The 25,904-nt window shown below is 44.8% G+C and overlaps 1 protein-coding gene across 4 annotated transcripts in view; it reads right to left on the bottom strand.

Annotated features, from left to right (window-relative positions):
- Nucleotides 1-6,286: 6,286 nt before the first annotated feature.
- RAB11FIP4 (RAB11 family interacting protein 4) overlaps nt 6,287-25,904 on the bottom strand; it is a 119,991-nt gene continuing 100,373 nt past the window's right edge. For 3 of the 4 annotated variants that reach the window (XM_059864497.1, XM_059864500.1, XM_059864499.1), the window contains 11 exons: nt 22,695-22,886; nt 21,041-21,175; nt 19,593-19,628; nt 18,593-18,692; nt 18,083-18,186; nt 17,433-17,573; nt 16,813-16,894; nt 16,406-16,543; nt 15,295-15,453; nt 14,821-14,964; nt 6,287-12,987 (listed from right to left, as the gene is read on the bottom strand). In XM_059864497.1, coding sequence (XP_059720480.1) covers nt 12,871-12,987; nt 14,821-14,964; nt 15,295-15,453; nt 16,406-16,543; nt 16,813-16,894; nt 17,433-17,573; nt 18,083-18,186; nt 18,593-18,692; nt 19,593-19,628; nt 21,041-21,175; nt 22,695-22,886 — 1,348 coding nt within the window. In that variant the 3' untranslated portion in view covers nt 6,287-12,870. The remainder of the gene's footprint in view (nt 12,988-14,820; nt 14,965-15,294; nt 15,454-16,405; nt 16,544-16,812; nt 16,895-17,432; nt 17,574-18,082; nt 18,187-18,592; nt 18,693-19,592; nt 19,629-21,040; nt 21,176-22,694; nt 22,887-25,904) is intronic. The other variant, XM_059864498.1, reaches the window with a different exon arrangement.

Genomic DNA, 25,904 nt, shown 5'->3' with positions numbered 1-25,904 from the left:
CGACGGGCTGGCTGCACCCGCGCGCCGCCAGTGGAAGGCAGCGACCGGCGCGGGCCGGGCCGGGACGGGCCGGAAGGGGACGGGACGGGAGAGGCCGGGCCGGGAGGGCCGAAAGGGGACGGGACGGGAGAGGCCGGGCCGGGAGGGCCGCCCGGGGCGGTGGGATCGGGGCGGGGCTGCCGCGCCCTGCGGGGCTCACGCGGGCACGTGCGGACGCGGGGCGGAGCGCCGGGAACGGGAGCACGGGAGCGCGGGAGGGCCCTGCCCCGCCCGCAGAGCGCGGCATCCCCTGCCCCGTGTCGCTGCGGCGGCGCTCCTCGGAAAGCCCTTCCCGCTGCCGCCACCCCCGCCGTGTCCGCGGTGTCCCCGGGCGCCGCTGCTCCGACACCGCGGAGTCCTCGGTGAAGCTTTGCTTTCCTTCCTCCCGGTGTTTCTCACGGCAGAGAAACGCGGAGCATCACTACGAAATCACAGGGCTGCCTCGGGGAACAAACAGCAGCTGTTCGGAACGAGGGAAGTCCTGCCAAGCTCACACACACCTCCGGCGCTGCCGCTCGGCAGTGCTCCGGCACCTGCTCCCGCTTTGGGGCCGGGGAGGGTCCCCCGGGGCAGGAGCCAGCCCTGCGGCACCGGCCCGCTGGGACACATCTCCCGGGCACGGCACACCGGGGAACGGCGGGGACTGTCCCGGCACGGCGCAGTTCCATTCCGGCACTGCCGCCCGCCTCTCTGAGAGCCAAACAGCGGCGTTTCCACCCCTTCCCTTGGGACAGTATCAGGCAGTCTGTGTTTCCTGATATTCAAATTGAATTTTCACGTTTTACTTCAAACCCATTATGCTCTGTTTACATAGTCAAATCATAATAGCATAAATCATAAATACAATGCTGCATTATTAATATTTCCTCCTTTGGGTTTCCAGCTACCAAATATTTAGTCTTATGGCTAAAACTTGGTTAAAACCCAAGAAATGAATCAGCTCTCATTTTTATCACCACTAGCTGTAGGGCAGGAGGGAAGAATTTGAAGGTTGTAGTTTTGAACTATTCTTTAGCTTTGCATTGAAATTTTTCATCCTGGTTTCTAGTTTTGAACCAGTCTTGGGCAGAAAGTAGTCTGGTATTTTTTTGGCTTACATACTTCTCCTGAAAACTACAAGCCAAACCAAACAAACAAAAAGCAAAAAAATCCAGGCACAGTTAGAAGCAATCTGACATAGTAGAATCACTATTTTCACTTTATGAATTTGTAACCAGGCCCCACTTTCTGCTGAATCAGATCTGAGTTACACAACCTTTATTATGGGATGCATCCTGCATTCACAGTATGCTCCTTTCTCGAATAAACCAACCACATGAGGCCTCATCAACTCATTCCAATGAGAAACAGTTGCTTTCCTGAAGGGTCCCATTTTTAGGTCTTCAAATAAATACTGCAACAAGCCTATTCAAAAAAGTAAGGTTTACTTTTTGAGGCTACAGTCATTTGGGAAGTCAGGATCCCAGAGATATTCAGATCCTGAAAACAGCAGGATGGCAAGAGCTGCTGGGGTTACAGAACTTGCAGATGTTTTTCAGCCACATCCTGCACCCTCTGGCCCTGGACCTGGCATTTCAGGGCAGTGAAACATCCCTGAACACAGGACAGCCTTGGCAAGGCTCCTTCACCCTCCTCTGCTCTGGCAGAGTGATGGGAAGAGCCCAGCTGTATTCTGCTGCAGGGAAGCTCTGCTGTGCCCATGGCACAGCCCTGCTGCTCCCTGGAGTGGGGCCACTGAGAAGGGGCTTCAGGGCTGCACCTTTAATCCAGATTTACACAGTATTTCCAAGAATGAAAGCAAACCCCTCTGCTGCTGCTGCTTTTCTTCAGGGCATCCCCCCATTCACTGCTGTGCATAGCCAGAGCTAAGGGACAGGCTTGGACAGGGTTATTGCTCTGTCAGGTGGGACAAGTGCTCAGGCTGAGCAGAGGATTCCTAAAGGGCTCAGAGCAGCTCTGCCCAGTGACCGCTCAGGTGTCAAATAAAAGCCTGAGCATGTTGAAAAAAGTGACAGGGTGGCCAAGAGAGACAGTGCTTCACAAGACACAGACAGCAATTTTCTCCAGTACAGCAGGGAGAGAGCAAGCACAGCCTTTCAGCAGCTGAGTTCCATTACCTCTGTTGGTGCCAAAGCCCAACTCCTCTGTCTTTTCAGCAACAATTTGTACTGGAGTCATAACCCCTGTTGCACACTATCACATCAAAATACAAACTGCATCCTCATCTGCTAAGGCACAAAGATTCCAGTGTGATGGAAATTCAGATTTAAGCACCATGCCAGAGGACATGCTGACATATGATCATTGCAAAGTCATTTAAAAATCACCATTAACACAAATAGTTACAGTTCTACATCTGGAACAGTCTTCAATTTACTGGTCATATGCATCCAAAAAGCAGTTGGCTCTAAGGATGAATTTCACCTTGAGTTACGCAAGCTACAAGAGTCCCTGCTGCACTGCATGTGTCAAAATGCATTTAGAGTGGAATGACACATCCCAGATCCCAGTCTGCCATCAGAGATTCAGGACAACACAGAAACATGGGCCATCACAAACAGTGAACAGAGCAAGGGAAAACATCAAAGTCAGGGCCTTGAGACTGCTATGCTGAAGAAAACGTGCCAGCCAAGACAACCTGAGCAGATCAGAGTCTGCTGCCAGACTACAGGAGTTGGCTGATGTACTCCCTTCATGCTCCCATGAAATGTATTTCCTCTTTGTAACAGTCTTCCTTGTCACTCCCCAATTCTCTTGCAATCTCTTTCCTACTCTGCTACTACCCCAGTTAGCCTCTGTCTGCCTCCAAACCCACTTTCCCACCCCCACCCCGATGATCAGAGCAAGGCAACAATCACCTCCCAGGAGTTCTGAGCTTTAATACCTGATTGTAAAATGACCAAAGGGTCTTGTGTCTCGCCAGCCCAGTGAGAACAGCATAATTTGCTAGAAACTATTACAGACTTCATGATACGTGGTGGAGATGATTCCTGCCCCCAGAGTAACACGTGGTTTGCTTTCCCACTGTGTCTTTCTCATGTACTAGCAAGTAACTGCTGTGCAAGTAGGTCAGTAGTACAGCACATTAGACTGAGCAGCTGAGATTTTGGGCAAAACTGCTCCCTGTCTCTCTGGTGAAGTGGTTTAGCATACACAGTAGGCAGTTTTCTTTGAGCCTGCTGTTATAAATCTGAATATCCAACATCTCATTGCTGGAAGGAATCTGGGAACAGGGAGCCTGAGAAGATAACACGTTGCTCCATGGATTATTCATGCAGTACCTTTGCCCTGATTCCCCAAATATCCCCCAAATATCTGTACCCACTGTGAGAAAAGCTACCTCACAGCCTCATGGGATGATACTCTAAAAGACATATACCAGGTTTAGAGACTATTGTCAGTCAAATGAAAGCTGTTTGGTATAGTATGATCACTTGAAGACCATCAAAATGTTTTGAAAGGAAAAAAAATTGCCCTGCAAGGCTTGAACTGACTAGTGAAGTCTTTTCATAATTCCCTTTCCTCTTCTGCCTTGCTCCAAGCCCAGCTGGAGGCAGAGATCTTACCACCTCAAACTCTGCTTTGTATTTTAAATAATATGCCATCGGCTTGGTTCCCTGGCTCCCTTCACTATCTTTCACACAGGTGCAAAATGGTCACATTTTGTTAGCCCAAAGACACAAGGTAACACTAGAGGTGCAGGCTGGGGGTGGGAGCAGCAGCTTCTCAGGAGTCAAACTTCAAACCCATGTAACCCCCTGTGAAAACACATCCCGGATCCACCTGCACCCCGTGGCTATGTCAGGGTGAGCTTTGGTGACATTCTCAGGCCAGCCCTGGTGGTTCCATCCAAGATGCTGCTGGGCAGCTAGGACAGAGCAAGGAACGGCACTGGGCTGCTTGAGGGGACACCTCACCCTGGAGTATCCTCAACACATAATAAAAAGGCTTCATTTTTCCCAAGTAAGGAGCATCCAGCATTTTTCTGGGCTGACAGCATCTGCCCCTCTGTCAGCAGCATTTTCCCAGAGCCCTGGGCCCCTCTGTTGGGCAATGTGCCCACAGACACCAGGGCAGGTGTCCCTGCCCAAAGGGACCTGCCCATGGCGCACGCCCCTCCCTCCACACAGATCTTGCAAAAAGCAGCCTGGAACCTAAGCTGCTCCTCACTTGTTATTCCTTTGACTCCAGCGGTCAAAATAAAGCCCAGAGAAGAAGCCAGCAGGTCTGGTGGCTCAAACTGGAGATTAAAAGAAAAAATTACCTCAGAGTGTTCGTCGAGCAGGCCCTGGGTGTGTCCTCCACCATCGCACCTCACGCAGAGCCTGTTCCGCCAGCTCGGGACGTGATGAGCCCTGGCCTGAGCCCACATCAGGCTGAGGGCCTCCCCTGGTCTGCACACCTGGCACCTGTGACAGGTCCTGGCTCCCAGTCACAGCCAGAGGTGTCCCAGCACTGTCCTGGTCCCTCAGGACAAAGGCTGCGGCGCTGCTCCCAGGATGGCCTCCGAGGTGCACCGGGAGCCTCGGCCTCGCCAGGGGCTGCCCATGGCAGAGTTTTCCCTCAGGACTCTCCCAGGGAAGCTGCTGCCTTCGGTTGAGGTGTGCAAGTCCCCTCAGCACGTGTCCTGGGGTGGTCACTGCTGGCCATGCCAGCTCAGACTGCCCCAGCACCGGATCCCCCAGGACACAGCTCCAGGCTGTGCCCTCCCCACAAACAGCTCACAGCTCCTCAGGAAAGGAGCCACAGCATGTGCTCATTAGCTGCATTGGTCAGTAAATAATTGTATTTAAGTCACATAAAAAAGCTGGAGCCAAAAAGCTACAAACAGCTCCCAGCTGGAATTCCCATCAATTGAGAAGGGCAGCGCTGTCGGTGGAGACATTAATGGGTTGGTCCTGTGAAGCTTGGCCTTGGAAATTTAACGCAACTGTGGATGTCAGGTAAGGCATGTACTGAGCAAGCATCTTCCCTGGTGCCATCTGTGTAACTTGTGCAAAGTTAATGAAGGTGGTGTTTGGGCAGGTGAGAACAGGACTGGGCAATCCTTTAAATGAAGCACAGAAATGGAGGTGGACCAGGGAGGAAGGTAAGGAGGGACATTGAATCAGTCACCCACCACAGACAATGCTTTAGTCATGCAGGGAAAGCAAATAATTTATTTACATATCTGATTGTACATTACAGCTACCTGAAGGATCCACATCAGCAAGGACAGCTTTATTGTCCCCAAAAAGTATTTCAAGAAAATACAGAGAAAATAGTGTAATGGCACATTGCAGCAGTACTGACATCACTTCACTGATGTTATAAATTACAGAATGAGATTAAAAATAGTCAGATGCCACTTTTGCTGGCTGCTTTTTATCAGTAACAATGGAGCAAGTGAACTTTGCTCATTTTCATACCAAGCAGCCTTTGAAATAAAAAAATAAAACCACCTCCTTGCTTCTAAGGCAGCTTTATATGCTGTGAAATCGGTGTCAAATTCAGTCAAAAAATTTCTGCTCTGTGAGAATGGAACATATTATTTTATAGATAAAAAAATTATTTTCTGAAAGATTTAGGGGATATTGATGATTTTTTTCCTTGAGACTTACCACAGTTTATTATCTTACTGTCAGGGGGGCTGGTGAGTGGGGTATTGATAAACAACAAGGTGTGAGAGAGGGAACAATTTGAGGATCTCATCAGACAAGCATGATCAACACTCCAGAAATGAAACCACCAGCTCGAGAATAGGTTGGAGGGAGGGAAGGACACTTCTAGGACCAGGGCCCTTGCTGCCAGTTACAGATGTCCTGGCTCACAATGCATCCACACAGCTTCCCAAATGCTGTGGGAGAGTGCTGTGCTACAAACCCCAAGGGAAGGAGTTTGTTCAGCATCTGCCAAAATGGGAAGAGCAAGACACCCAACCTCTCACATCTGCAAGAGGAATGCAGACCCAGGGTCTGTCCTTAGGAAATGCTGCCACAGAAGCCAGGCAGGGAAGACAAGGAGTAACTAATGCATTTTAGGCACTCTAAGATGGAGAGTCTATCAATTGGTAATGCTATTTCTTTTTCCATTTCAATGGTCAAAGTAAATCACTTGCCTGATCCCACAAAAATAATCCCAGAATGGAAGTTAACCTGAAATGGGCAATGTGTTCAAATGAGGTTTTGGTCTGGTGCCCATTTCAAGTATAAAAGGAAGCAAATTTGCTTTAATGGAAATAAAAACTATAATCACCAAGTCAGGACTGTAACATTTAATTAAGTGTTTTATTATTTTGAATTAACTTAAGCCAACAAGTGGATAGAATTGGTCTCAAAACAATACTAAAACAATAAATCTGCAGAGTGGGTGTGACATTGCCTTACAAGAGACCAACCATCTGACACAACATTCCTAAAAGAAGACAAAGAACTGCTAATTATGTTAAATTTCATTTGCTACGTAATTTAGACCATGACCTAGTGCTTCTAAAAAAACCTGTACAAAATGAATATTTTTTACATCTCAGAGGCACATGAATACAAATCTGATCTATTTTATATATACACATGTACATTACAAGAAACCAGATGATTAAAGAAGTGTATATAAAAAGTGTCCAAAACCAGATGATAAAATGTGAAAATGTATCCTCACAACAGAAAAGTAAAAGGCACAAGTACTAAAATATGTAACCATGCAAAAAAAGTGACTAGTCTGTGCAACAGAGAAAAACAAATGGCTCTCACAACTGATTTTACAGTAATTCTGAAAATGTCTCAGCATTTAAATATATATCAGTGCAACATTTACTGCCCTGTAGTGTACTGAAGTGTTCACAGGATACTAAATTCTTGATTCTCCTTCTGATGTCCTTTTTCCAAAGCCACAACAATTTAGCTATGGATAAGGTAGTAAATAAATCAGGGCTGATGCTGGGGAGTATGAGTTCATCACTGGGAGGAGGAGTGTCTGCAGCCTCCTTACCCCTGCACAGATGTGTCCCCCTGCCACCCTTCACTGGGGCACAGCAGCTCTGAGGGGTTTGTTTCCAGGGTGTCACTGTGTTCAGAACAGTGACAGCAAAGCTGACAGCTCAGGTGTCACAGCTGCTCCACTCACAGCACCTCCATTCCAGGCCTAGGTGTCAAAATTACACTGCAGAAGCCCAAGTTTGTTAATGCTTTCATTAGGTTTAAAGTTTAAGTAAAAACCAATCTCTCTAACAGTATATTTGATCAGGTACTACTTTTGCAGCTGAACAAAAGCCCCCGACTGAAGGCAGCAAGCAGAAGCCCGGGGTGCAGAGAACAGCAGGAGCCCTACCAGCTGGCTCCACACTGTGGCAAGCTCTGGTAGCGCGGCCCTGCCTGCAGATCCTCGGGGCTGCTGCTGCGACCTCTGTGATGTGCTGGCCACGCTGAGCTGCAGGCCTGAGCCTCCAGAGTGTGTCAGCAGTGTGCAGTGGGACACCAACACAGAACTGAGGCACATCCCAGGGATCCCTCACCTGGATCACCTTCAGCTTTACTCACCCTACCTGCTTGTATACCACGAGAACCAGCTACAATGTTTTGTCATGTACATGGGACACAACCAGTTTCCACAACCACAAAAAAGGCAAGGACAGGACTGGCCTGGTATAAAAACATTGCCTTGGTAGCTAAAGTCACACTAAAGCCAAGAATATTGAATTTGTCCCTCCCATCTGCCCAAAGTGCTGCCCCAAGGCACACAGACACCTGATGGTGGCTGGGGACAAGACCAAGAATGTAATTGTCAACAGAATGCTGAGGAAGAGTCCCAGAAAGAAACAACTCTCTTGCACATCAGACCAACTCCCAGTGCGTTGTGCAGAATGACAGGATTCAGAGCCAGCACTGACTGCAGTTTTCATCTAACTCTAAAGCTACTTGCACAGTTTCATTAACTAGAAACCCATGCATGATTTAACAGCAAACTGCTCCTAGGATCAATACTTTGAAATCAAATATACTGAGATGCAAAGGAACAAAACGTCAGAACTGTGGCACTATGTCCTTTTAAAACCAACCAGTCATGACTTCTTGACAATGTTTCTTGAGTAACAAATGACTTGACATGAATGTGAGCATTGCTGCTTACACCAGGAGCTGCTCAGTTAAAGTCTGAGTCAAGTTTTCACTTAAATCAGTATAAGCCAAGCCACTGATTTGGCAAGTGTTTGATCAGCTGCTACTTCCTTCCTTCCTTGGAAAAAAATCACTCAGACCACACCATACAGTATTTGTTTTAAGAGAAAACCACTGCATATTCACTGCCATTAAAGAATGTAAAAAAAGCATTCTTTCATTTGTAAATTCCAGTTCTTAGACTCATCACATGTCATGGGCACTATGATGCACAGACCAGTGAGCAGTGCCTCGTGTAGCAGCCCACAATGTGTGTTTATATATCAGCTTCCAAGCCCTCATTTAAAAACCAGATTAAGAAGCCTAAATACTGCCCTAGATCCTCTCTGGAGAGCAATGCAGTTCTACCAGGGTAAATGGAGCATTGCTGCACTCAGACACCAAAATATTTGTTGATACAGATCTTTGAGAATTAATAATGCTGTGTTCAACTCCCTGTAGTGCTGGCTGAGAAATATCTGAATTTTTCCCAAAGACCGTGAAAGGAAAGTTGGCAAGCAAAGTTCATTGGATGCTGGGTTTCTTTGAAACTTCCTACATATTTGCATATTTAAAATTCCTTTAAAATAGATGGGATAGTTACAGTTCATCAATGTTGCACTTAAAGAAAAATTCTTTAACAGCTTCAGTCTTAAATAGAAGCTATTCAAAAAGCTAAAAAATCTTTTGATGTCAAAGCAGTTTTGAATCAGCATTATTCTGAAATCAGAACTAGGCAGCAGCTGAAGATTGAAGTCTGGAGGGAAGCAGCCAATACCAGAAAAATCTTGAGAGACTGCATTTCAGGTACTCTAAGTGCAAGTTTTGAAAGAGGTAATTTTTCTGCAGTACCTTGTGTGGGATTAGCCTGACCAAGGGCAGCTTCTAGCCAAAAGCCAGAAAGCCAGTCTTTTTTTTCCACTGTCCAGAAATACCTGTAGTGGTTTGCAACAGGTTTGACAAGAAAATCATTAAGCTTTTCAGAATCTAAGGTCAAATGAACCAAGGATCAGACCAAGATACAGTACCTGGGATTGTGTTTGCACCCCCAAGGGTCAAATAGAACCACGGGTTTGACACAGGAGTGTTTACTGCATCTGCATATTGCTAGAAGGAGATGATACCACATTTCTGTGTCTGAAGTGATTTACCCAGGGAAGGGAGGCCCTTGTTCCACCAACAGTAACACTGACACAGGCAGGCTGTACTTTCCTGGCCAGCCTGAGAATACAAAGGAGGTCCAAAGCAAAGACGTAAGAAATTTATCAGAGAACAGACAGCGAAGTTAGTGTCTCCCCATTTGCAACATCTCCTGACTGTTCTGCCAGTGTCTGTCTGACACTTGATCAAAATATGTACTCTGCAACACTGGTATCAGATTACTCTTCTCCTTGCCCCAGTGAGCCATCAAGTCATCCTTTATTACCAAATTACCTGCCTGTCATAAAACACAATGACTTCTTTTCTGGGATAAAAGGTTCTCCAGGGCTTGAGTTGCAAGATGAGTTGCTCTAATATCCGTAGTTACTCAGTCTAAAAATACAATTGCTAATTAGTATTTTTAGAGGTGGATACCTTAGAGGAAAATATATCTGCCAGTGAAATACCTCTCCCACCTCCAACTCCCATTATTTGTCAAACATAGTAAGTATCTGGATATGATTTCCACAGTAACAGATGGCAGTACCACACCAAGGGCCCCACAGGAGCAGAAGGATACCTCCTTTACACCATAAAACACAGCTACAAACACCACCAACATGGTGGTAAGGCATCTCTTCAAATGCAAACATTGGAGCAAGGAAGAGTTTCTAAATACTTACACAGCTGGGTACAGAGCTGAACAAGAAGTCCTGCAAGTTTTAAGAAATTTCCACTGCTGAGTACCCTTGGCTAGAGCATTCCTTTTAGAATATCAGCCAGATTCGGTGACTACTTGTCACTACTAGTGACTGTTCACCTCCTACATATAATAATCTGCACAAAAACTTGGCTCTCACTACAGTAATGTCTTCTGTTCAAGTCCATGGGCTTTCCTTTGAGTGCAGCAGTCCTCAATACTTCCACCCCAATGGGAATGGGCTTTAAATCATTGAAATTTTGAAGCCGAGTCCAGTTTAATTAAAAATAATTAGGGGGAAACATTCAGCCACCAGCCTAAGCTGCAACAGCTTCTCTCTTACTGAAATCCATTGCATGAGAGCAGCACAGCAGTGCAAGACAGTCAGCCCCAGAAGCAGGGCTGCTGGGTCACCCAGCCCTGCTGGTCACAGCAGGTTTGCAACAGCCCCCTGACAGTGTGGAAGAGTTCTCTGTGGCCTACAGAAAGAGTGAAGTCTCTGGCACTACCCACAAACAGCACCAGGCAGAGGGAAATGCCATCACTAAAGTGCAAGTGAGGAGTCTTGCAGGCAGGAAGCACCAAGCTGGCTGAACTGTTTCTCTCCCACTTTCTGGGTGGCACATCCAGAAGAAGCAGCAGGTGGGAAAGGTGGATGTGTGGGGTTTCCATGGGGTTCCACCTACTTCTAAACAAACAGAAGCTGCTGCAGTGTTACATCTTACACCATTCCCAGGTGGCAAAGGAGTGGTCTTTAAATCCTTTCCTCCAGATTAACTCAGAACCTCAGGAATCCAGCCCTGTGACATGACTGTTTGAACCACTGTCCCATTTCTCCCAGAGCACTGCAGACCTTCATGCACTGGGGTGTTGTGTGTCTCAGTCATTCCTCTGGTTCCTCTCTCTTTCCATTACTTTAGACCTGCCTATGCAGATACATAGAAACAAACTGGTTTTCTTTTCTTGCCTTCAAGAAAGCCTGATTCAGTACGTCCCCTGCTTCCCATCACTCCAGTAACACATCACTGAAGGCAAGAGCACAGAGATTGCAGAAAAAAATTTATATATATTTACATCCCTAACTGAATACAGGTTTATGTATTCAAATTCAGGAAAAATGCATCACATATACACACCAAGATACATCAAGAGAATACTAGGGGCAAGACACCGCCAACAGCAAGAAATACACAGAAAAGCACAGTCATTGCTACTGTAACATTCTTCTGGGGAGTGTATTCAATAGAGGAAACATCTCTATGCACTGGGGAAAGACAAATACTCTGGCTGATTTTTCTGTGCCAGTTGGTGTGAATCAAAAGTGTGAAACTTTTACTTTTTAAAAAAGTGCATGGAATAAAATTAGTTTTTAGCACTCAACTACCCAAACAATTCCATAAGCTCCTTATATAAGCTACATTATTAATTAAAAACATCCTAGCCCTACAGCATAGATCCAGCTCTGGAGAACACAGGCACATGTTGAAATCATCCCTATTTAAGGCAGCATTTAAGCATACGCTCAACTTTAAAGCTTAATGTTCTGTCCCACTGACATCCATGAGCAGATGCAGCACATACCTGAAGTTAAGCACCTGCACAACTGCTCATCTAAATTGGGATGTGCTCTCTACTCAGAGCTTTAGATGTGCACGTGTGTGCTCAGTCTGGACTGGCAACTCCTGCCAGGTGAAGCTCTTTTTCTTTTTCCTGTCCTATAGGTAGAAGCCACTCCGTACCAGACTGTGCTCCACTGCTGTGCCAGGAACCAGCTGTTCCTCTGCACAGCCTGCTCAGAAAATGCCATTCTCAAAGGAGTGCAGCTGTCTGGGGTGGGAAAGCAACTCAGCACATCATGTGGAGGGCTGGTCCTCCTCCTCCCCCTAAGGTGAGATATTTCATGCAAATATTTTGTTCTTACATTTTGGTTTTTTTTTCTTTTTTTTTTTTTGGTAAGAACTGGAATGTGTTCCTTCAGTGAAATCTTTAAAATCAGGGTGAGGGGAAGGGACAGAATCCCAGAATTCATTTTAATGGCCCATAATATACCCCTGAAAATAGGGGAACAGATTTGAAACCTCTTTGCCTCAATGCTACAGGGACCCTGGCATAAAAAACACACATGCACACACACTAGAGAGCAGGCTCAGAGCATCTGAAAGCAGGCTCCAAAGTGATCTTACATGAAAAAGACTTTGTGCTGACAGTGGCAAACAAATAGATGGTGATTTTTCATAAATAGCAAAAATTCTGCAGTATCTTCCTTTCCTTCCCATTTACTTTGTGTCTTTTCCCAAATTTTGTGGGGTTTTGTTGTGTTTTTGGTGGTTTATTTTTTGTTTTGTTTTTTGTTTGGTTTTTTTTTTTTAATCTGGTGTGTGGTTTAAGTACTAAAATTAAATCAAATAGGAAATTACAGTCAGCACCAGTCAGGAACTGAACCTGGGTATGTCAATTGATTTGTGGTACCCAAATTCCTGGAAGAACAAAGAAAAAAGTTCTTGCTCCTAAAGTTAGGGCCACATCCATATGTTTCCATTATCTATTTTTACCTTTACAACTAGAGGTAGAGTCATTTTGTCCAGTATCTAAAACAGCATGATCCAGTTATATTGTTATTACATTAATATACAGTATCCATCTCATCACAGGTATTGAAAGTGCATGGAAAAGTCTACCCAAGCCAATTCAATGACAAATAACAGTGTACCAAACATCATATAAACACACCCGCGCACCCACATTCACACCTAGTGTGTATTATATAATTTATAGATTCATTTACAGTATCAGAGTGCTGCTTAGATCCAGTGGCATGTGCAGAAATATCAGGCAGTTGCTGCTTTTCCTCTCATATTCTCTTCAATTCTTTATTTCCAAGATAGATGGATTGTGGTCCAGGATTGCCAAAATTATCTTGTCCATATACTGTCGCAATCTGTAATTTATCTCTTCCTGTTCTTTGAGGGCTTCCATGAGCTAAAACACAACATTTCCAAGTTACTCCTGAAATATTCTCAGTAGTTTATGTAACAGCCTGAAATTGAGACAGGTGAGAGACCAGTGCCTGCTCAGGATCACCAATTCCTTTTGTGACAGGTTTTCAAACTCCAGCTCCTCTCTGTATCTGTACTAGAAACAATTCTGTATGCTACAGATCTTTGCTATCAAAGAAAGTGGTGAACAGTCAGTCATCTCCAGGGATCTTCTGGCAGGTCATTTGAAACAAGTTCCCCATCTAACATACCAATCCATCCTGCATCCATACCATGGTTCAACTGCTTCATCTCAGGGCAAGAACTTCATGATACTCAATTTTTTTCATTATTACTGAAATCTAAAGGTGTTTGCATGAAAGGCTGCTGAACAGAACAAATATTTCAGTGTTTTGAACCAGGAAAAATATGTGCTTCCTCTGGAATTCCTCTGGATTTTTTTGAGAGATGCGCATACTCTCTCCCAAAAAAATCCCCAAAACAACCACTACATACTCTACAAGAACAACCCACTTGCTGCTCAATGTTCTGTATTAAATACATGTGTTTCACCACATTTTTAGGCTGTAAAAGGCCTCTCAGCCTCTCTAAAGGTGAAGATGCTTTGCTCTTTATCTCTGAATGTTTAATGCCAAACTGAAAAGGCTGCCAAGGCATGTCAGAGCCCCAGATCCTCCTAAAGCTCATATTATTTGCCTGTCCATTTTCATAAGACTTCACAGAAGTCCCACCCTGAATCTGCAGATTGTTACCTTCGTTCTGATCATACAGGAAAAATGGCACAATGGGAACAGCTTATGCAGGTCTGTGAGGTTTTGCTGAGTCTGGGCCACAGCTTTCAGGCACTTTCCTCCTTTAAAGGGGGAATGCTGGATAGTCCTCACATGAGCCAGAGCCACGAGATTGAAAGGGACCAAGTCAGATTCTTCTTGACAATAGCAAAAGCCAGTTTGCTTTTACCTAATTAGAGCTCTACAAGTAAACAGCCTTTCTTCACAGTGCTCTGGTAGAACAAGAAATTAAGTTAACAAGGATGTAATTCAAGGGCCTTCACTTCAAGGGCCTGCCCAGGAGCTAAGGCTGACAGGGCAGTCCAGTACAGACTGGGTAAAAAGGACCTTTCTGTCTCACAACTTTTCTTGATGAAGAAATGGGAAGTTCTGTCTGGAAGAGATCGAGCATCAAGGACAAACAATTCCTTTGATCTCCTTCACCAGTAACCTGTCTTCTTCTCTGGGAGCTCTCCTGTATCCATTGGCCTGATCTCACAATCTGTCCTGGAGCTCAGAGGAAGCTAGACCAGCTGGACTCAGCCCACATACAAATAGGTTCCCCAGAATATCTTTCAAAGCATTACCAAGTTATTATTTGCATACAAGTTACTTTCTTCAAGAATTCAGCTCTGCTACAGGGAATATGTAGCTCAAATATATAAGTGAGAGCTTGTTACTGAAGTAATATAGAACTAAATCTAGAACAGAAAGTAAAAATTAAAGTAACTAGCAATGGCCATTTTTGTATGAAATTAATGTCATACTCTCAGATTACTCTGCAAGATAGAAGTTGTTAGAACTGCAAAACAGTTCACTGAGGTCCTAATAATTCAAATTTTTTTGAGAGAAAAATGGGAGAGTTATAATATAAGGATACCAAGATAGTGTTAGATTTAAGGCAATCTTCTAACACCCTTGAACTCTTAGCAAAGCAGAATTTTCTGCCATTCATTTGTCAACTTCAGATAGTTCAACCTTGACAGTTAATTACATTGAAAATTGCATATTCTTGGATGCAGTACCTGATTAGAAAAGCACATTACCTCATCTCTCGATGCAGAATCAATTTCAGCAGCCAGTGACTGGGCTTTTGTTTGTGTTGCAAAGAGGTTTTTGGCTTCATAAAGACTGAGGCTTAGAATCTGTCCATTAAGATCATCATTTTGGTCACGAAGTTTCTGATTCTCCTATTTAAGGATGAAAAGACATTATTTTTTAACTTCTTCTTAAAAGGTTTCATTAAAAAAATATTTTAACATCACAGGTAGCTTGGATGACATACAGTGAGGCTGAAGCTGACAGCAACTCTTACTTCCAGTGACAAGGCCTCCCTGCCTGAGTTTTCCTGGGGCATGATTTACATCACCAGTGCAAAGAAGTCCTGCACAGATACAACGAGGCTCTTGTGCTTGTGTGAGAAAGCGGGGGACAAAATCTGAAGGCAGAGTGCTTGGGCTTGCATTTTTCAAGGTATTCCTGTACATTTGATGTGGATTGAGAGGCCCTTCCTTTCTCACCTGCTTCAGCCGTTTTATTTCATGCTCCATTTCCACCTCTCTGGTTTTGGCATTGAATTCACTCAGGCTGGAGGAAGAGCTCCTGCCACGTCCAGGACGTTCACATTCCAGCTTGTACAGCTGCAGGTGCTCCAGCTCCTTCCGCAGGTCTTCAATGAGCTGTGGGCAGCAAAGAGGCTCTGTCTGTGCAGCCCTCCCTGCCAACAGCCCCCTCTGTACTCCAGCAAAAGCACTCCCTGAGCCTGGCTGAGGCCGCAGTCCTACAACACAGCCTCTTCCCCTACCTTTATAAGCACAGGTCCCCTAAACGGCCCCTGTTGCATTGTGGTTTTATTTTGAAGGTTATTGTTTGATTTGTCCTTTTGGGGTTTTTCTCCCCCTGATTCTAGAGGGACACAGGACTGCCTTTGTTATTCAATTGAGCCAGGTGTCTTATCTTTTTGCTACTTAGCTACTTTTCTGCCAAGTTTCAAAGCCCTTCCTCCCACATCCAGTTGTTAACCCCTCCTGTCCCAAGCAGTTTTCCTCCCTTGTATTACCTGCCTTGTTTTCCACCCACAGTTCTTACATTATATCCTCCCTTGAGACCTGCCCCCCTTTATAAGCTGCTGTTTGCCCCCAGCTCCTTGCCTGGGACCCCGAGACTTGGGGAGTGTAACATCAAATAAAGTAACCCAGTGCCACCCAGGCCCGGGCTGCTGCTGTCCTTTTGTTCCGTGCTGCTCCTCCCCTGGTAGCTGGGATTCTGCAGAGCCCCAAAAAAGGGGGACTGTCTCCCCCCCCACTGTCACCATCTAGCCAGGGACTGCGACAGGCCCCAGAGCTGGCAATGAGTGTGATTGCTAAGCTTCATGCACAAGAAGCATAATTTCCTTTGGAAACAGAGGGAAACATTAGGACACACAGTTCTCTAAGAGCTGTAAGCCCTTTGGGTCAGGGATTGGCACTTTTTAAGTATTCTTGCAGCATTCATTGCTCTGTGGGCACCTTCCCACGGAAACACAATCCAGCAATAGCTTCATTGGATATGGTGCTCTCAGTGTTCATCATGTCTGCCCATTCCTTCTCCCTGGGGTTTCCATGCAGATGATATGAGACTGCCTGGTCTTACCTCCTGTGTGGCCTCCCTCTCCTTGTTGAATTCCAGCCTGTTCTGTCGCAGCTTGTCCATCATCCTCTTGTACAAATCCATCTCATCCTTCAGTCGCAGACTCGTGTCCTCCAACCTATCTGACATGCGCTGCCTCTCCTGGAACCAACGAGGGGGGAACTTCAGAACAGGCTGGCAAGAGCAGGACACAGCTCAGCTTCACAACAGGAACCTAGAGACACAGCTGGCCATAAACTGCCTTGTGTCTCAGGATGTTCCTGCCCCTAAAGGTTCAATTGGACCAATGTTCCAATTCCATCAATAACCTTGTTTAGGGAAGGAAAATTTAAGAAGCTGGGCCAAGCACTGTAAGAGTTTGCTCTTATAAACTGCTGTTAAATTGCTCAAGGACTCAGGAGTTTTGTTACCTCATCCAATCTCTCTGTTTGGGATTTCAGCCGTGTGACAGTGCTTTTCAGATCACCATTTTCTTCTTCCAGTTGCTGAACCCTGTGTTAATAACAAAAATCTTACAGCAAATACCTCTTCAAGAATGTAGACATGCACAATAGTGTGCTCTAAAAAGCCATCTCACTTGCACTTGATAGAAAGACCAAATAGGGAAAATCTTTCTAATCATAGCACTTTTTAACATGCATTGTTGCTTGTTTGGTTCTAAGGCCCAAAATGCTACACTGACCCTCAGGTTCTTGTGCTTCTAACAACAGGCAGCTGAAAAAACACGAGTTGGAAAAAACAAACACAGGCACAAACATTTGCTAGAACTGGTCACAATTCCCTCCTTGAATTTGTGCCAAATATCCAGTTAAGCTGCCTACATGGGCCATGTGGATTAAAGCATTAATGTAAAGCATCCTCCAAGCTTTTGGGCATTAGACATGTGACTGCAGAGCTACTCCACAGAGCTGCCAACCTGCCACCATCTGTGCACTGTCTGCTGGTGAACAGCCTACATTTACAAGCAAAGTAAAAATGAAGAAAAGAGGACCTTTTGCCCTGTTCAGGGTGGCACCAAGATGTTTGTTACCTTGTATTTAGCAGTTCAATTTCGGTGCCTTTTTCTTTTTCATACTTGCTGTAAGCTTCTCTGTGTCTCTTTATCTCTTCTTCCAGAGTCTGTTCTGCTGATGTTTCTTGGTCTTTCAATAATTCCTCTAGTTCATGAACTCTAAGGAAATCAGACCTCATTTCAGTAACAGCTTCAGAAGGAAATTCATTGCCTCTCTCTTTCCTGCCTACTCCTTTGTTTCACTCTAATTCACTATCTATTTTGGCATTTAACATCTCCCAATATCTCTCATATTTACTAATAAACACAGAATTAAGTAGTATCAGTTCATCTAGTATGCTTTCAGTCTCATAAAGCTGAGACTAAGACCAACACCCAGCATTCTGCTCTTGCTACAAGCAAGGAAAACCCCAACCATCAGGGGACACCGCTCTTACAGCAGAAGAGTTTTCTCTGTACAAGTCAGTAGCACCTCTGTCAAAAACACTTGTCTGCAGGCCTTTTCTTGCTGAAAATTCAGCAAGGCAGCCGTATTCCACCTGGACTTCTCAGATGAAGCCTTATTTAATCTGTCAGCATTAGGGAAGAAGACTTGATCATACTCTAGAGACAAATATTTTTTCCCCACAGCTGCACTGGTGAGGAGACCTGGCTCTGTGCTTTGTTACCTGTGAACCAGCTGTGTGTTCTCTTGTTTCAGTTTGCTCTTCAGGTCACCATTTGTCAGGCTATCATTCTCCAGTTCTGTCACCTTCTTCTCTAGGTATGTGACCTGGAAGGACAAGCAAAAAAGACTGAGTTCGAGTCTCTCTTCAAACACCCCTTCACTGTTCTGAACTGGCATTTAGCTACTCTACCATTTTAAAAGGGGGCATATTTCTCTGCAAAGCCAGCAGCAAAATTAAGCTCCACAATTCTGAGTTCCTCAGACCCTGCATGTTCCTTGAAGGTGATCACTGCAAATACACCATAAAGTGTCCTAACACAATGCCTAAATCTGTGCTTGCTCAGTTCTTGAGTTAAGCCTGAAAAGTTGTAATAGTAATGGAACATCAATGACATTTTGAAATAAGCTATTTCAGATCATGGGTACTTCTGAGCAAGATCTTGATCCCCTGATGCTGGGCTCCACCAGAATTTGGTTGGGTACATTGCTCATAGGGCACAGAGATTCTCACCTTTTCAGTGATATCATTATCACAGGAGTCTATACTGTCTCTGAACAAGTCTTCTGTGCTGCCATTACTGCTGCTGAAGTTACTGTTGTGGAAGAGTTGTCTGAAAGATCAGAACGATCATTACTTTGCTTGATGAGGAGGGAGGACAAAGAGTCTGGCTTCAGACTTTGAACATCCATGGTAAAATCTGTGCAATCATTTCAGTTACAATTACAACTGTGTAAGCCCAAGTCTTACAAGAGACTGGTAGCTAAATTAAATCATACTGAGCACAGTCAATGACATTAGTTCTATGGAGTGAGTTCTTTGTTGCTTTTGATAGGATCTGCCACTAGCATTAACATAGTTTTAAAAATACTTAAGTCTTATTCACACTATGCACTGAATTGTATTTGCCTTATTACAAATTTTAAATAAGGTCACCACTGCACATTGGTTGGTACAGTTAAGCTAGAAAATTTCATACCGTAAGAACTTAAAAAAAAACCAAACTAAAAAAAAGAATTATCAAGCAGTTCCCGCTGCAGAATAGTGTCAGAATATGTAACACTGGAGATTATCTAAAATGTCTTTGAACCTTACAGCCCTCCCCAGACCAGGGCTGGTTCATTCAGTCAAAGGAAGATGACAATTCTGTATGTCCTTTTTAAAGGGGTGCTCTTGCCCTCCTTCACATTTTGGCAACAGCAGCAAGGCCCACATTATGAGGGTTAAAGAAGCAGCAGCTGGACTGATGAAATAGCAGTACATAGGAATACATTTGGCAGACAAGGAAGCAAAAACTATCTATAATTTTAACAGAGATGTTTCCAATTCAGCTGCCTGCTCCAAGAGTAACAGGGGCAACATTCATACCCAAACACAGGCCCCTTCCCTTAAAAACTTATTTTGGTACATTTTTGTTTTTCTAAAATTATTCCTGCTTTCATCTCCCACTCCCACTTATGGAATTGTTATGGCTGATTCCACAAATATTCATACAAAACTTGAAGACTCTTACCTTCCAAAAGCTGTGCTTGATATTTTCCTGTTAGGGCTACATGGATATAGAAGGAATGATACAGGAATTAAACACTGATTTGATTCAATTTCAATTGCACAATGAAATATAATGGACTTTTTTAGCCTACTCAAAAGATGATTCTGTGAACAATATTCTTTAACAACGGAATCAAAAGCTGCAATTACTAAGAACACAAAGATGAGTGAAGCCACAAATTACTGTGATCATTAATAAGTCAATTTGCAGATACTGTTACATGTAGCAGAGATCTGTCAGTGTAAATCAGAGCAAAACTAACATTAGAAACACCACAAAGGGACACCAAGTTAGTGATGGACATTTATTCTGGATTTCCAGTTTTTAGATGATTTTATGAACAGTTAGTTATCCTTCCCCATAATGCTTCCCAGTTCAGCACAGGAACTGAGGTCTTTCCATTGTTACAGTTCCCTTGTGCAGCCAGAGACTGGTGCTATCTAAATGAAGACCCCTTGCTCCAGACAGCACTGGAACCACATCAAAAATATCCTGCTGCATCTCTCAGTAAGAGGATGTCACATCTCTGTGTGCACAGACACAGCTCTTGGTCTGGCATATCCAGCCTCCCTCAGAAAATTCCCACTGGCTGGTCATGGTCTGGATGCTGGCAGACTCCTTGCTAGGGCAGGAGCACTGCTCATGGCAAGTTCCACACTGCTGTGCATCACGAGAAGCAGCAGGGCAGCGCTGCATCCCAAGGATTACGCTGACAGGCAGGACTCACATCCAGTTTCTAGGGGGAGCTAAAATCCCACCAAATAATTCCATTTAAAAACTCTAGGTGATTGTTAGAAGCACTTTTTAAGTGCTCAGCACAGCTTAGGAGTGATCGAGTGGCAGAGAAACGTAAGGAAAAGGCTGAAATTGCAAAGAACTCCAAAAATAACTTCTGCCATAGGATTTATCATTTTTCCAAGTTCTGTTGACATCACAAAAAAAAAATCCCAGAGAAGCCAAGTACCTCTGCTGACCAGTAGCTTTAGGAGAGGTGTATGTAAGGTTATGTGCATTAGCCAAGGATCTGGAGATCCCTCCTTCCCACCTGGAGAAAGCAGGAGCTAACTGTAGATCTGCACTAAGCAGCACAGCAGATCCCACTTCCTGGGAAAAATTCCTTGAAATATCACTCTCAAGCTGCAATCAAAGAGCTCACTGGTTAAAATATTTGAGTTTAGCAACGATGTCTGCACCTTAAATCAGAAAAAATATTTAAGAGCTGATGAAGAACAGCATATTGGTTTGGGCTACATATCCAAGTCTAAATTTCTTACTGTTTTGGAAGAACAACACATGTGTAAGATGGAATGGGATACAGAAGGGAGAGGGCTTGCTCTCTTTCTCCTCCTGCTATTAGCCAGTCCCATGTCAAGGGGGCATTGTCAAAAGCAGTGCAATAGGCTGCTTACCTGTTTGCTTTCAAGTTTTTCAGCCTGGCTTCCAAATCGTTGAGGAGATTTATTTTTTTGCAGCACTGTGAGCAGTAAACATCCAGTAACTCGCTGTTATAAACATGTCTCATTTTTCGTGGGGTTTGGCCAGCACTGTTTGCAGGAAAGGAGAGATGTTACTGGCTGTAGTAACCAACCCACAACAGATTTTCCTCGTGACTGTGTGTCAGAGTCACAGATGAGGGACTTGAAGAACTATCTCTAACCACAGCTCGTCCATGTCAGAGCTGATGATGGCCAGTGCTACTCTTAGGGCAAGTCCACCTGTCTGAGCTGAGACCTTCCAGAGGATGTGGACATTTCTGGGTGGCAGTGGAAAGAATCAGTTTGGGTGACCAAAAGAACAACAAAAGGTACATGTGGTCCACTGTGATGCACATAGCAAAGGCAGCTACATGAGTATATTCAACCTCAGCAATGTCCCCCTCTCATCTTGCCCATCTTCCCACTAGAGCCTGGCATGCAACCTGAAGAGTCTTTTCTTCAAGAGAAAGGCAGGAATATGAAGAAGAGAGTGGTCTGATAGGAAGTCACATGAACCCTCTCAGATGGCAGGATGATAGGAACCCTGGAATGAGGAGGAAGGGAGAAGTGGACACAGGTCTGTAGAGGAGATAACAGTACCTCTTGGCATGATAAAGAGAAAATAAACTCAAATAAAAGACAGCAATCATGGCATGATGTGCACTGAGCCCCAGGAATGAGAATGGAAAGTGCTGCATAAACCTGAGGGAAGAGGGGATGAAAGACAGGAGCCATCATCATGAATGGGCAGTGGTGAGGGGTCTGGCTCTGCATGCATGAGAGACGTGGCCAGGCAGGATTGCAGAAATGCTGGAAACACGGGGAGAACATGGGGGCCGCATGCGGAACAGAAGGATGCAGGGAGCTCGTCCTGCGTTAGCAATGAAGACAAGACCTCTGTGTGCTATTGATCCAAGCAGACTAATCCCAGAGAATCTTCATGCTCAGCTCTTCCCAGCCCTGCTCACCCATTCCCTTGCCCAAAGGAAGGACTGTACAATCTGGACCTGCCTCGGCCACAAGATGTAAGAGCTGCAGAGACCGAGAATACATGCAGGAGGCAAGGGCACTGCTGTGGATCTGTAGCTCCTAACAGACAGCAGCTACTTGCTCATGTTTCCCAAGACATTCCAAGTCAATAGGATGCTTGTTTCAAATAACCCCCTGAACATATTGCAGCAGTTCCCCTCACAGATTAGTGCTAAGGATTCGTAGTATCAGAATGCTAAACAGAAACAGCTCTCTTGTAAGTCTTCCCTACACTAGGGTGGGTACATAATGTGAAGTTGGTTTCCTTTGCAGCAAATCCCTTCCAATACTAGCCCTGAACTGTGGAATTACTGTCTGCAATAGAAAGAAATCTCGACAAGTGAAATAGCCCAGTTATTTCAACAGAACCCAACCAAGGTAATCAGAAACAATATATTTGCTATAGCTCTTATTATTACATGCAGTCTGTCAATTAGAAGGCAGGAAATGAACTCATAATATTTTGCTTTTAAGGTAAGTCTACCTAACCAGTGTAAACTCTGCTACGGTCAGAGAAGAATAAAAATGGAAAATTGTTTGTTAATGAATAAGGAGCAACCTGGAAGATACAGATGAGCCAAGGTCAGAGTAGGCGTTGGTTCTGGTCTCATCATCAGGACATGGGCTACTGGGAGTAAAATCCACATCATCTCCTTCCCCATAGTCTTCAAACTGTTCTTCATTACTGATCAGGGAGGCGGTAGAATAAGTGGAGAGGTCAGATGCTGCAGAAGGGTTGTGAGGACTTGACCTGAAACAAGAGGTCAAAACATCTCGAAGGCCGACTTTGATAGCACCTCACCTCATATGGAACCTTCCACCTTCACAGGCTGTCCCCTCTTTAAAGCTGTAACCCACCTTTGTGCTAAAGCCCTGAAGTGCTAAATGTACCTGATGTGCAGCTGACAGAGTGCCTTGAGAGACAAGAGCATGAGAATCTACTAACAAGGTACCTGTGTGACAAGTTTGGATCAACACAAACCATTTTGCTTTAAAGAGCACACTTTCATGATTCTCAGCCACCACTTCCATGTGAAGACCACATGGGGATTTCTGCTCTGAATGCAGGAACCATGCAGACAGCTCTGAAATGCATGGGATAGTGAGAGGAACATGTATAAGACAGAGGCTGTCACTCTATTCCACAATCAGAGAGTTTCCCAGTAATCCAGATACACCCTCTCCCACACCCCAGGAATTCCAGCCACTCTCCTCTGTGTGGTCAGAAAGAAACCTCTGCTCACCACTTACCAGAGAGTCACTAAAGCTACTGATGTGACTAATGGAGGCTGGGTTCCTGCCCCTCCTCCCATCAGGACAAATTCTGTCTTACAAAGGATATATGGACCACAAGAAAAGGCTGTCTAACTACCAGAAAAGTACCTAAAATGATGTTAAATGGGTAGGGAGTGGCAGGACCCTGTGACTTCAGAGAAAGAGGGTACACAGGTACACAGATCAGCAGAGTCAGGCACCACAGGAAAGCAGCTGGCAGAGCAGTTTTGAGCACATCAAATCTAATAAAACAGAGCAAGATGGCTGCAGAGGGTGCACAGGGTTCCCCTGCCCAGACTCCAGACTGCCCTGTGCAGTGGACCTGCAGAGTGTAGGTGTTTTACACAGGTTTACTCAGCTCCTACCTTGGTGAGGCAGTCAAACAGACAAGCCAGTAAATTTACAAAAAAGTTCTTACAAACAAACTTCTCCCTACAGAAAACACACCTGGAAAACCTGAAATAGATGCTTCAATTGTGAGGCCCTGGCACTGCCCAGCTGTTCCCCCCACAGCAGAATCCAAGGCCTCTGCAGTACAGACCGAGCACTAATGGAATTTGCTGGCACTTTATGCAGATCAGGTCACGTTTTTCTCTCCCTCTGCTTCAGTGCACAGTGCTTGTATCTCCAGCTCCACCAGCTGAGCCATGGGACAGTAGCTCCCAGGTGACATTGTTCTCCAGCAGCACAACAATATTTCCTACTAAACTTCTTCTGAGTCTACCTTGCGCCTCTCAACCTCTCTACAGGGAGAGTCCTCTTCCTGTAATACTCCACTTGTGAGCTGTAAACAAGAGATGCACCAGTGTTCCTTTGGCGGATGGTGCAAGCATCATTTGCATATCCCTTCCCTCCAAAGGCAATTAGTAGAAGAGGAAGCCTGCCAACATTTCAGATGTATGCTCTTTTGTTTCCCCTGTTTTGATGAGATCCATTTATAACCTGCAACTCATTTATCTAATTCACATTAACAGAAATTAGGGCAAGTCAAGCCAGGCACACTATTGAAAGATAAAGATAGGAATACTCATACAAGAAATAGATGAAACTTATCTAACAAGGCTCCTTGGCTGAGGGATTAGTGAGAAGCTCAACATATCACACTAACATTTATTCATAAAGTGCTGCTGTGCCACGAACATACTGTGTATTGGTAGGTTTTGGGAGATCCTACAATCCTACTGCTGTTTGCATCTCAACTGCAGTTACACCAAGTGAGTTTGGGAAGAAGCTCCTTGTAACACTTCCACCAAGATTAGAGGCCTAGGAATCACACAGTCATTTGCAAAGGAGTTGCTAAAAGTGACTGATTTTCCTCATTCTAACACTTTCTGAAGGGAACTTTCAAGTGTTTGGTGCTTTTTCGTTTGTTTGGGGTTTTTTTGGTTTGTTTTCAAAGGTAATCTCCTGTTCTTCAGAGCAAGATTTCAGAGGGCTGATACACCTGATACACACCCCACCTGCTTCTTCAGCAAGCAGCAAAGTAAATCTCTCTATTGCCCAAAGTAAATAGCTCTATTGCCTCTTTTAACACAAAAGCCTGAAGCTTCTCATGCTTTCCACCCCGCAGATTTACCAAGGCTGAGGAGGTCTCAGAGGATAAATCAAAGTCTAGCAGAGCACAGTAGCTCTTGATAGCTCCTGCCTGCCCCAGAAGGAGGGTACAGGAGGCACACTGCCTTGCCCACCCCCTTCACAAGAGCCTAACTGGCACAGCTGCGAGGAAAAACATCTCAAACACAGCATGGGAAGTCACCACAAGGATGGAGCTTTGGAGAACTGGGAATGGCAAGCAAAGGAGGGAGACAATCTTGATAAAGAGCTCACGGAAACTGTAATTATCTTGATAAAGTCTCTGAGGTTGCTTGGGCAGATGGGAGAAGGCCAAAACTCAGCTAGCTGAGAAATTCAGGAGGAGGGCAGGAATGAGGCAGCACAGGGAGCATCCAAGGAGGCCCAGGAGAGAGAAGAAAGGCTGCCTTAGCAACGAACAAAGCTCAAGAGGCACAAATCAAGATGACAGGCCAAAAATAGGGAAGACAAGGCAGAGGCTTACAAAGCAAGCCCAGCTGAGCTCTGTCTGGTGGTAACTACTTAATTCAGTTCAAAGCAGGATTAAGCCAAATTAGGTTCTTTTCCCCCACAACCATCTTTAACCAGCACTCCCAGGTACACACCTGGGAAGAATCAAGTTAGGGTTACAGAGACACTGGTGTTAACAGCAAACTATGGTTACACACACACATGCCAGGACACCTCGTGTTAAACACCATTTACTGTTGCACAATATAGGTAATGGAAAATTAGAAACACAAAGAATTAACTTGGTACGTGAAGTTGCAAAGCAAGTCAGCAGAGCCCACAATACCGGGTACACAATTAGATGAACAAAAGACTGCAGCAGTATTCCCCATACTGAACTGCTTTGCAGGAAGTATTGTTTTAATTCCAGCATATAAAGCTTATGGCAACAGAGAAGAACCTAGGTTTTGGG

This window comes from Haemorhous mexicanus, chromosome 20, assembly GCF_027477595.1.
Source record: "Haemorhous mexicanus isolate bHaeMex1 chromosome 20, bHaeMex1.pri, whole genome shotgun sequence".
NCBI lineage: Eukaryota > Metazoa > Chordata > Aves > Passeriformes > Fringillidae > Haemorhous > Haemorhous mexicanus.
The sequence above is the reverse complement of the archived record's forward strand: the minus strand, read 5'-3'. Positions and strand labels throughout refer to the sequence as shown.